The sequence below is a fragment of the Triticum dicoccoides genome, chromosome 5A, assembly GCF_002162155.2.
Source record: "Triticum dicoccoides isolate Atlit2015 ecotype Zavitan chromosome 5A, WEW_v2.0, whole genome shotgun sequence".
Lineage (NCBI taxonomy): Eukaryota > Viridiplantae > Streptophyta > Magnoliopsida > Poales > Poaceae > Triticum > Triticum dicoccoides.
Window position 1 is genome coordinate 38,833,504 of NC_041388.1, and position 12,478 is coordinate 38,845,981.

The 12,478-nt window shown below is 45.6% G+C and overlaps 1 protein-coding gene across 1 annotated transcript; it reads left to right on the plus strand.

Moving 5' to 3' along the window:
- Positions 1–813: 813 nt before the first annotated feature.
- LOC119298959 (kinesin-like protein KIN-12C) lies at positions 814–6,795 on the plus strand. The gene is made up of 15 exons (XM_037576268.1): positions 814–1,292; positions 1,395–1,538; positions 1,658–1,741; positions 1,822–1,947; positions 2,037–2,096; positions 2,237–2,290; positions 2,375–2,467; positions 3,061–3,156; positions 3,419–3,567; positions 3,783–3,929; positions 4,038–4,167; positions 4,257–5,177; positions 5,250–5,348; positions 5,439–6,170; positions 6,263–6,795. Exons 1-15 carry the CDS (start codon positions 1,050–1,052, stop codon positions 6,494–6,496), a joined length of 3,312 nt encoding a protein of 1,103 aa, XP_037432165.1. The 5' UTR covers positions 814–1,049; the 3' UTR covers positions 6,497–6,795.
- The last annotated feature ends 5,683 nt before the right edge of the window (positions 6,796–12,478 follow it).

The window sequence follows — 12,478 nt, forward strand, 5'->3', positions numbered from 1 at the left end:
CTTGGCACTGACAGGAGCGAACCAAGCCAGCTCAACTCTCCTCATCTCGTTGTGTCCGCATCCCCTTTTCAGTAGTTTTTGAATTGTAGAGGATAGCTAGCCAATGAAACCTCACACGTGACACACGTGCACGTACACACACATCCACACCCTACCATCTCCTACCTGTCTTTCTCCCTTTGATTCGACCACAGTAGAAGAGTCCAATTGAGAGGGAGCAACGATGAAAATAGAGATGCTAAGTTGGAACCTGAAGTAGCTCCCTCGATCATGTGGAGCAACCAGGCGGTGCGAGATGCCTATAGCAGCTCCTCGTCAGCGTGGTCGACGGCGATAGGGGCATCGGAATGGGGTTTTGGTCGGTGGGGAAGAGGGTGACAAGGTAACAAGGAGGAGTGAAAAGAAGAGTGAGAAAAGGGAGGTCTTATTTCCCATGGCTAGGGCTGAAACGGGGCGACGGGCTGTCCACGAACAAATGGGGCCCGTTGGAGAAGGGTTCCGGTCCAAACATGCCCTTGGACAGCCACTCGGCTAAATCGGATGGTGCCCCTTGTTGTTGCCCTGGCCGACCTTTTTTCATCCTAAAAAAGCTGACTTTGTTAAAAGGAAATAAAAAGTACTCCCTCTGTCCGGAAGTACTTGTTGAAGAAATGCATAAAAATAGATGTATCTAGAACTATAATATGTCTAGATACATCAATTTTTCCGACAAGTATTTTCGAACGGAGGGAGTAACATGGGAATCTTCTATTATTACCACCTGGTTTTTATTCCGCGAGTTGTCTTGGCGGCTTTCTGCTCCGAACGGCCGCACTCCCTTCCAATCCACCCAACGGCGCTCCACCAGTCCCGCGCATCCCCATTTCAAAAGTTTTTGAATCGCAACGGATACCCAGCCAGCCAAGCCATCCTCACACGCGCACGCACGCACATCTACATCTCCAACCCAAGCAAGCGCCTCCGTCCCACCGTCTCCCCTCTCCTCCTCCTCCCCCTTCGATCCGGCCGCAGCAGCAGCAGATCCAGTCGATCTCGCGCGGGCGGCAGCCATGGAGATGCTGCGGTGGAACCTCAAGCGCCAGACCTCGCGCGCGCGGTCCCTCTCCCCGCTCTCCGTCGCCTCCCCCGCCGACGACCAGGAGAACCTCCACCCCAACCTCGCCGCCGCCCCGCCCTCCCCGGCCGGCAAACCCTCCACGCCGCCGCCGGGCCTGTCCAAGCCCGTCCCCGTTCCCCAGCCGGCGGCCGCGCCCGCCCAGCAGCGGCCGGTCGACGACGAGCCCGCCGTCAAGGTACGCACCGTCCGCTCATTCATTCACGCGACGAGCCCGCTTCTTCTCCACGGGTCGGTCGCCCTTACGCTTACAGATCTCGCGGGGTGACGGTTGTGGCAGGTCGTGGTGCGGGTGCGGCCGGCGGTCAGCCTGCCGGTGGACGGCAAGGACCTCTTCTTCGTGCGCAAGACCTCCCCAGACTCCATCGCCGTCGGCGACCGCGCCTTCGCCGTCGACGGGTTCCTCGACGACAGGGCTTCCCAGGTAACCTCTGCTTCCAATTGCTCTGCTCCGTCAGTCGGAGCAGCTTTGCTTGCTTTGGTGGAGCTTTGCCGTAATCATGAGACTAATTCTGTGGTTGATGGTGAATTGGTGATTGGCAGGAGGATGCGTTCCATCTGGTGGGTGTGCCCATGATCCACAGCGCCCTCGCCGGATTCAACACCTCCCTCGTCTGCTATGGCCAGGTACTGCGTTTTCGTCTGTACTGTCCTCTCTGTTCCTGCTGCTGCTGCTGCTGACGCCTTTACGCATGGATTCATACCAGAGTGGCACAGGGAAGACATACACCATGTGGGGGCCCCTCGCCGCCATGTTCGACAACCGCTCCGACCGGGCCGACCGGGGGATCGTGCCTCGCTTCTTCCAGAACCTCTTCTCCCAAATCCAAGGCGTAAGAGCCCTTTCTTTATCTCTAGTTCCCGGCAGTTTTCAGTTAAGCTGCTTCGATTCTCTTGTTGAATTGTTCTTTTCCTGTTTCAGAACGAAGAGAGCTCCCCTGAGAAGCACACAAGTTACCAGTGCCGCTGCACCTTTCTGGAGGTCCTTACTTAGAAAACCGACGAATACTACATCTAGATACATGGTTTTCCAGAGCTGAAATATTCTGAACAATGCTTCCAGGATTGAGAACTGAACCCGGAACTGAATATTTATTTTCTTTGCTTTCCAACTTCTTGCAGGTATTTAATGAGCAGATCAATGACCTGCTTGATCCATCTCAACGTAATCTTCAGGTATATTCTTACTCAAGAAAGTTACATTGAAACGTGCACTTGTCCTGGTTTATATGGATATCTTACCCAGCTCCACCCTTTTAGATAAGAGAGACCACTGGCAATGGTGTCCATGTCGAAAACTTGACCGAGGAGTATGTATCGACAGTCGAGGATGTAAATCAGATCTTGATGAAGGTATTGTGAGAGGCCTAACCAATACGTACTTATTACTATTTAATTGTGTGTATTTATAGTTTTCAGAGAAACCAATAGGATAACTGAAGCTCGTGTCTAGTTAGTGTTAAGAAAGTTAAAAATTGTTAAAATTCTTGATTCAGTGATTAAAAAATATAGTTGATGCATGGTTTTCAGAGAAACCAATAGGATAATTGAAGCTCATGTCTAGTTAGTGTTACAGGGAATAGCGCACCGTGATTATGTTTTTTTAAGAAGAAAGTTCAAAATTGGTATTTCTATTCTGTCCAGAAAGGCAATCCTTGTTTGCATGAACAATTATGTGCACTCTACAGTGACTAAGTTAGAGCTACCCAAAAAGCTTATTTGGAAACCCAGCGGCAATTATAATGCTTAGATCGCACCAATTCATGATAATTGCTTTTCACCATGCTCTCTCAGCACCATTACTATTTTGCTGTATCTGGTGTGATATGTACAATAACCATCATGTGCTTCAGTCTGCCATTGTTCTAGGGTTGTCGCTAGTTATCTTGATACCAAAGTTTCCAATCATATATGTCATGCTTAGCATGAGTTGCTTCCTTTTGCAGGGCCTGACAAAAAGAAAAATTGGCGTTGATAGTATGAACTTGAAAAATTCACGTTCTCACGTGATATTCACTTGTGTCATTGAAGCTTGGAGCAAGGTAATCATATTCCCCTCATAAGATTTTGCACTTTACAGCCATTAATTTGACTGCAAATATTGTAGTAATCATATATTCGTATCAGTGCTAGAGCTCATCAAAAGTTCAATATCCTGCTAGTTCATTCTACTCTAATTTGAAATGTCTGCACCTGATCAGCCGATGTAGATGTGGTGATTTATCTTACTTCATTTTGAATAGTCTGCTGATAAGAGGATATAAATTTGGTGATTTATCTTACTTTATTCAACTAATATTGCAGGATTTGTCATCAAATGGCTTTAGTAGTTCAAAAACTAGCAAAATTACCTTTGTTGATCTAGCTGGTGTTGATATTGATGAAAGTGATGGCGCTGGCAAGAACATTACACGAGAGGAAAGATACGTTAAGAAGTCTCTCTCAAGCCTCGGGTATGTTGTTTAGTGATAAGTACACAATTATTTTTCCTATTGGGATTGCATGATTGATATTTTTGTTACTATACATATTTACTGATCCTTCTTGTAACAAAAACATTCAGATTGTGTGGTTGATATTTTTGCAATTATTGACACTAAAACATCATTGCCTCTTTAACAAGAATGTAAAAAGGCAGATATCTCACGTTTGCACACTGTGGTTTTAGGAAACTAGTCAATATTCTTTCAGAAGAACCAAAGCCCCAGGAAGATGAATTGCCATACAGCCAGTCCCGTTTGACACATGTGCTGAAGGATACGCTAGGCGGCAATTCAAGGGCTACATTTTTGTGTTCCATTTCTTCAGAGCACAGGTATGTTTGGCTCTGGAATTCTCATATGCCCCTTGCATTTTCTTGAGCGCTTTATCATTAGGGGGTATGCTACAGTTTCTTAAGTTGGCATGTTCCCCTGAAATGCAGATGCAGGTCTGAGACTTTAAGCACGCTAAGGTTTGGTGAGCGAACAAAGCTCATGCCGAACAAAGCTGTGGTAAATGAGATATCAGAAGATGATGTTAATGGTCTGAGTGATCAGATCCGTCAGCTGAAGGTACTACAGGAGCACAGTAGAGAGTAGACATATGTGGCAACAGTTTACAGAAATTTGCAAATTTGCTAATTGTGTTCTATGACCTGCAGGATGAACTTGTAAGAACCAAGTCTGGAGAGCACGCAACATCTGAGACTGGATACTTCAATGCACAAATTGCTCGAGCGAGCTTGCACAGTTTGCGTGTGAGCCTCAATCGCTCTATAATTTTGCCCCATATTGAAGTTGAGACAGATGATGAAATGGATGTGGATGAAGATGATGTGCATGAACTGCGTGATCAGATTAGCAAGATTCATTCTTCATCTGAAGACACTCTTGATGACTTCATGGATGCAGAGAGTGGAGAGGACAGTCCAATACCATGGGAACATGATGATCAGGTTGTCATAGATGACAGTGAAGGCCCACTTCAGGAAGAGCCCCAGAAAATGCACAGCAATACAAATGCTGATCATGACCAGGTTTCTGACAGGAAATCTGTTCTATCAATTAGTGCTTCCGAACAGCTGAGCCCAATCCAAGACGCGACGTTCTGCTCTTCTCCAAAGATCCACAAGGCAAGAAGGAGCATTGCGTCGCCAGGGTTCTCTCCGAGCAAGCTTGGTGAATCCAGCCCAGGAGAAGCCGATTTGGAAACGTATAGGAAGAGTGCAGTGCGTTCCTCCTTACAATCGAGCAAGCTTAGTCCCACTGACTCGCTGGCCGCAAGTCTCCAACGGGGCCTGCACATTATAGAGTATCATCAGCAGAATCCTCCAGCACCACGAAAATCGTTTGTTGGCCTTTCATTTGACCATTTTGCACTGAACCCCCGCCAGTCAGCAAAAGCAAGTTCAGCCCTTGAGGCTTTACCGGAGGGGGACGCCAGTTCGGCTTCTACCATTTGCTCATCCTGCAAGAAAGCAATGGATACAAATGAGGACCATTCAGAGGACATCAACTCAGAGAAGCAGATTGTAACGGCGACTGCTGTCACATCCAATGACTTGGCTAATGCTTCCCTCCAGGTATGCTATTTTGTTGGCAGAGTTTGTACTCATCAAATCTTGGCACCTGCTTACACATTTTTACTCTACCAGGACGGTGATATCTCTTCGACTACTGGCTCTAAGAGAGTGGCTGAGCTTGAAGCTTTATGTGAAGAACAGGGAGCTAAGATCAAGGAGTTGAGCAACTTGGTATGTGGTGTTTTACTTGTGAGTTGTGAATAAGTTTCTTCAGGCAATTATCATTTCCATTCCTTGACAATTTTCTCTGCTCAATTGCAGATTGGGCAACAAAAGAAGGGACCAGAAGATGTTATGCCTATGAGGGAACTAACTGCTGAACAATGTGAGGATAGCAAAATGCCACTCGATGTGAATGAGAGGGAAGCACTTGAAGGCGAGATCCAGAGGCTGAAGGACCAAGTAAAGCTTCTCACGGACGGATCAACAGCAAACGACAGCCTTCTGGATCAGATAAGGAACGGCAGCACGGACCAGGAGTACGGGCTGGAGAAAGAGCGGCAGAAATGGACGGAGTCCGAGAGCAAATGGATATCTCTCACCGAGGAGCTGAGGGTGGACCTGGAGTCGAGCCGGAGGCACGCGGAGAAGACGGAGGCGGAGCTCCGGGACGAGAAGAAGTGCACGGAGGAGCTGGACGACGCCCTCCAGCGGGCCATCTACGGCCACGCCAGGATCATCGAGCACTACGTGGAGCTCCAGGAGCTGTACAACGACCTCCTCGAGCGGCACCGCGGCGTCATGGGGGGCATCGCGGAGGTGAAGAGGGCGGCCGCCAGGGCCGGCAAGAAGGGCTGCGGCACGGCCTTCGCCGCCGCCCTCGCCGCGGAGCTGTCGACGGTGAGGATCGACCGGGAGAAGGAGCGGGCGCAGCTCAGGGAGCAGAACAGGAGGCTCCGCGTCCAGCTCCGGGACACCGCGGAGGCGGTGCATGCCGCCGGCGAGCTGCTCGTGAGGCTCAGGGAAGCCGAGGAGGCATCCACGCAAGAGAAGGTCCGTCCGGCCGGTTCAAACTTCAGAGCACCACCATTTTTGGGTCAATATGAGTTGGAAGAAACTCATTTTTTGGCTTGTTTGCTTTGCAGGAGAGGAGTTCCGCCATGCTGCAGGAGAACCAGAAGCTGAAGAAGCAGGTGGAGAAGATGAGGAAGAAGCACGAGGTGGAGATCGAGACGATGAAGCACTACCTGGCGGAGAGCCGGCTGCCGGAGTCGGCCCTGGAGGGGTTCTACCGCAGCGAGGATGCGCCCAGGGAGTCGTCCACTGTCCAAGACGACGATCAGTCCTGGCGTTCTGCGTTTAAGTCTGAATTCGAATGAGTTGCTCGAGCTTGAGTTGCTCGTCGGCTCCTTTGCCACCACCGGCGACGGCGACGAAGATGATCACTCGTGGCGAGCTGCTGTGTTTTACCTCTAAATTGCTTGAATGATTGCTTGAGTAAGTCAACTGAGCCTGGTTGACAGTTAGGAAAGAAGCGTTGGTTCTTCGATCTTTCTTGATTTTTATACATGTCTATGATGGTTCATGTGCCCACTGTTGGGGCAAAGCTTGATTTTTTATGTATGATGACAGTTTGTACTTCCCCCTTTGTATGATTGATGGGTTTACTTTACATGTCTATGGGTTTACATTTCCTCTTGAGAACTGCCAGTTTATATATATGTCATACTTACTGAAAGCATTCACTGAAGCAGAAGGCAGGCAGTTGTCAAAGATCCAAGTGCAGGTCTTCCTTCAAAGGGTTAACTGAAAATAGGCACTACTTCCCTTTGTATCCAAGTGCAGGTCTTGCGTGTCTGCTAGTATAGCACGGTGTAGGTAGTTAATCAACCGCGCAATATATTCCAAAAAAAAAATATTCAGTGATTATTATTGCTATTTATCTGGCAGATGAGATGGAGTTTGATCTTGAAATTTTGCACATATATAATATCCACTGCATGGTAAATTTTGAAATCCCCTGGCCTGACTTTCACTTATTCAACATTTGGTTCATCTATTCTATACTACTATTAAACAATCAAACAAGAACTTCTTTAAGCACACCTCACAAAGTGTACACAGATCTAATACCACTGCATGATTAGGCACACTAAAATCAATCTAACGGTTAGCCTTAACCTAAACCATTTTCTGTGTGCACTTAGCAATTTACATTGACTGACCGTACTCCACCATGGAGGAGAATATGAAACTCCATGCCTGAGCAATTAGGAAACTAATAATCACGGGTGCATTCTATTCTAGGAAACTAAATTAGAGTGCATCCATCCTATTAGGAAACTAATCTCAGACAAATCCATCCTATTAAAAAACTTATGTCGGACGCATCCATCCTATTAGGAAGCTAATCGCGAGCCGTTTGCTGCCATCATGCATGCTAGCCACGATGGGGGAAGCGCGAGGAGCTTCGTCTTCCTCCAGGAACACACGTGCTATCGCCGCCATCGTCTTCTGCCTGGAGGCCAGGCGCTCTTCTGCCGCTACTGCGACGACTCCATCCACGTCCAGGGCATGCTCTCCGGCAACCATCGGCATCCGCGTTGACTTCAGCTCCGTTTGCAGCACCCACGCTGCAAAGTGTCTGTTCAATGGGTGCACGTGCATTACATATTAAATAAGAATCGTGGGGCTTCAAGCAATCTAGAATTATAGATTTGGGATTATCTTAGGTTGCCGATTGTTGTACTAAAAATGTGTAATTATATATGACACGTACATAAGAATGCAACAATCTTGTCTTACAAAGTATGATCAAGAGGGATACTGAAGAAATCAAGATGTAGAGTCTATTTCCCATGATTACTTCTCATGTTCATGTCGACTTCCTTGGGCTTTACTTCGTACCACCATAGGCATTAAACTGGACCGTATCAAGAGGTAGCGTCATCCCCTTGATTAGAATTGCCTTATTTGTGCTATTTGATCAGTGTGTGTTTTACGTATGACGTTGCTTTACCTGGAATTAAGGTGGGTTGCACCTGCCTAGGCACTATCTCTAGGGATAGGTTGGAAATCAGAATATATGATTCATTCTTAGAGAAAACTTTACACGCGTCACTTTAACATAATTGCATAGCAATCCAGTAAATTATGTAAGATTCAGTAGGAGGCAAGATATTGAAGATGTACTACTATTTCAGTTACATGATTCTATACATCTAAAACGGGTCACATGACTCCGTAACTGTTGTTAGAGAATACCTCTCGTTGTTCTGTAAAGGTATGCAATCTCTACTGCGTTCCAATAAAGAGAATTTTACCATACAGAAGGATCCAATGAAGAAACTAATCCGGCTAAGTTCCAATAAATAGATCCTTCAAAGGATCTGTCCTAATACAACTACCGTATATTGGTACAGAGAAATCATATAAATTGTACTCAGTCGGATTTATTTTGTTTCATGACAGAGAAACCAAATATCTTTCGCTATTTTGGCACATATATTTATTCTTATATACTTGTGCAGTTTCGAATGATCCAACATATCTGCAGTCATCAAACTTGAAGACATGCTGTTTAAGGCCTTATTTGCACCGCCTCTCTTTCTTTGTCTGCGCGCCTCTTTCCTCCAATAATAATAATGAACAACTTTTTCCGGATCATGTATTATACTGTTACAAATGTATGCTGAAGCTACTCCTTACGACAAGGAAAAGGAGGATGAATGCTTTCTATCTTCACTAGTTTTGTAGCATGTTCCAAATTGTTGGCTCTTTCTTATTTGAGGATTCATCATTTTTTTGATAATTTAGAAGCTGACCTGAAAGCTTGATAAGGTTAAGCTTGACAAATACTCTAGAATACTTTTCCTTCCATCTTTATTTTTCTTCATAACTCATTTCAGTTTCTATACATACAAAGTGTCTTACATCATTGTAAGTTAGTATGGTTGCCAACGCATAAACACATACAAAACCGGATAAATATTTTCTATCATGATAATTATTGGATTTCTTTTAGCCTTTTTACATTTCAATCAGTTCTTGTAAATCATCTTTATTTCATATAGAAGTCGTTGTAGTCACATATCATCTTCTATTTCCTATTATCCATAGTAGGTAGCTATATAATTTTGGCAGTCCACACAACCAAAATAATAATAATTTGATTCAAATCAGTACAAATATATATTTTGCTATGCATATTAGTAGAATAAAATAAGATTCGAGAATTAAGCATCTTGAACAATATAATTGCACCGTAAGGCAGTTTATACTTTTTTTCCTGGCTACACTCGAAGAGAAGACTATACTACATGCCTATATTACTGCATTAATAAATAATTGCTAATTTTTATTTAAATGAGAATATTTTCCTGCTATTACTCTATGCAGCAACATAACCACTATTGTGTCTCGCTTTTGAAAATACAATTTGAGCAACATCAAATATTGTGTATCCATTTGATTTATATTTTTAAAAACATTTATTTTTTATATTATGTGAATTTACCTGTTTTACGTTTGAGACATGTGTTACACGTGCATGCTTACTAGTTTTTATCAAATAATATAATAGTTCCTCTGTTCACTAATGCAAGACGTTTCACAAATGTTTTTTTACACTGTTTTAGGTGCTGAATAGATCCAGCAAAGTCTGAAATTTACCAAACCCCAATATATATACAACTATTCCCACTGTTGGGGCAAAGCATTCACATGTATCAGGACAGTACTAACAACCCAACAGGGGCATTCACATGTATGCTCCTACACCATTATTCAGTATCAGTACAGTACTATTTCTTCTTCTTTTCTTTGCGGGTAATAGGGAGTTTTATTCCATAATAATAATGTTACAATCGAGAGACAAAAGATCTTCAATACATGGGGTGTCCTTGGTTGAGCCACAACGCTGCGACACATTCCATATGACTATATTTTGCCAATTGATCTGCCACACAAATTTGTTCACACCGAAGTGCTTCACATGAGAACACAACTAACGACTTTGAGGAATCGGATTGCACGATGATTTGCCAGTCGGTTTCATAGTGACTATGTTTGGGGTCCAAGGATCATTCCAAATGGATACAGATGATCCATCTCCTATTCGGTGGATCAGTCCGCTCTCCAAAGCCTTTCTGCCTTGGGTACCAAGGCTTGGAGAAAATTTGAGTGTGGGAAGTACTTTCCCTTCAACACTCTAGAGCACAAAGAATCTGGTTTGGTCATAATGCGCCAGCCTTGCTTTCCAAGCATTGCTAGGTTGAACATTTGGGGATCCCGAAAGCCTAAACCTCCTTTGATTTTTGGCTCTGTCAATTTATCCCACGCCAGCCAATGTAGGGACCTTTTGTCAATGGAACTCCCCCACCAATATTTGGCCATGGGCGAGGTGATTTCCTTGCAAACTTTCTTGGTCAGCAGGAAACAGCTCATGCTGTATGTTGGGATAGCTTGTGCAATAGATTTCAAAAGGACTTCCCTCCCTGCACAAGCTAAATTCCTCTCAGACCATCCACTTATCCTGCTGCGGATACGTTCACTGATATGATGGAAAGTACCACTAGTGATTCTTCCAATGGCAGTGGGTAAGCCTAGATAGCGCTCAGAAAACGCTTCTGCTGCAATCCCGAGTATATGTTTGATTTGTGTCCGAAGGGGGCTGACCCGAGTTGCCACTGAAGAAAATAGAGCTTTTCTCTTTGTTGACCGCCTGGCCCGAGCAGTCCGCATAGATTTGTAATATTTCCACGAGCCGTTCTGCACTTTGGGTCTTGGCAGCAAGAAAAATGAGACTATCGTCAGCGAACAAAAGATGACTAACTCATGGTGCATGGATACTCACATGGATATCTCTGTCGATGTGCGCACCACCATAATTGTTGAGTAGCGATGTTAGTCCTTGAGCGCAGACTAGGAACAAATAAGGTGAGACTGGACAACCTTGGCGAAGCCCCCTGGAGGGGTTGAAGTAAGGCAGCAGCTCACCGTTAACCTTAACTGAGAATCTGACGAACGTGACACATTTCATAATAAGCCTGATGAATCGATCCCCGAAGCCCAGCTGCACTAGCATGGCTTCTAGGTAATGCCACTCCACGCGATCATATGCCTTGAGCATATCCAGTTTAACAGCACATGTATAATTCTTGCCTTTCTTCCTTCTTCTGATGGCATGAATACACTCATAGGCCATTAAGACATTGTCCGTGATCAAGCGTCCTGGCACAAACGCGCTCTGCTCATCACCTATAACATCATCCAAGATGAGGCAAAGCCTGTTTGCCACAGTCTTGACTGCAATCTTGTACAAAACTGGGCATAAGGCAATAGGACGGTATTGAGAAATTTTCTGAGGGTACCTGACCTTTGGGATTAAGGTGATAGCCGTATCGTTGAGCCCCGCAGGGAGCTCTCCCCCATTCAAAAAACTCAATATAGCCATTGTAATATCATTCCCAACGACATCCCAGTGTCGTTGGTAGAAACCTGCTATGAAGCCATCCACACCTGGCGCTTTAGACGGCGCCATATCAAACAGTGCGGTTTTTACCTCTGCTGCGGTGTACTCCTTATCGAGCAAAAGATTCATATCAGCGGACACTCGTGGCTCTACACAATGCAAAAGTTCTTCCATAGGTCTATAACCTTGAGACTGGTACAGAGCTTGATAGAAAGAAGTGATCTCATCCTTTACCTCCATTGGGTCACTGATGACGTGGCGTTTGTGCTCTCCAATGAGGTAATGCGATTGGTCCTCGTGCGTTGCCGTGCTTGTGCTTGAAAGTAGCATGTGTTTCTGTCCCCTGCACGGAGTCACAACACACGAGATCTTCGTTTTAGCCAAATGTCCTCCTGCCGCAAAGCTTCGCGAAGCTATTTCGCGACCGCTTTCTCTTCGTCAGTTGGGCCGTGTCGGACAGACGCAGATCGCAGGCGATCAAGCCGCTGCTGAAGCTTTCGGACTTCCGATTTCCAAACTCTTGCCGCCCCCACGAGCCTAGCTGCAGCTGAACATTGGAAAGGGCGTCAACGATACCTTGTAATCCTTGCTGACCCGCGCCCACTTGCCACATGTTCCGGACCTTCTCGTCATAATCCGCATGAGTTTGCCAAACGTTTTCATAATGGAACGTGCGTGGTGCTCGAGTCCATCCCATCATCGCCTGAGGACAACATTCAGCCAGCACAAAGCAGTGATCCGACTCCACGCTACTCACATGTTTAACACTGGTGAGTTCAAATAGCTGTAGGAACTCGGCGTTAGCGAAATCTCTATCAATTCGCGCTTTAACATTAGAACTGCCTTGCTGAGCGTTATCCCATGTGAAGGGTACTCCGCGCCACCCCAG

Excerpts from the sequence above, each read along its gene's own strand:
- LOC119298959 (XM_037576268.1), top strand. The coding sequence starts at position 1,050 with ATGGAGATGCTGCGGTGGAACCTCAAGCGCCAGACCTCGCGCGCGCGG. Across the intron at positions 1,539-1,657 it reads TCGACGACAGGGCTTCCCAG|GAGGATGCGTTCCATCTGGT; the intron begins GTAACCTCTGCT and ends GGTGATTGGCAG. Across the intron at positions 3,568-3,782 it reads AAGTCTCTCTCAAGCCTCGG|GAAACTAGTCAATATTCTTT; the intron begins GTATGTTGTTTA and ends CTGTGGTTTTAG.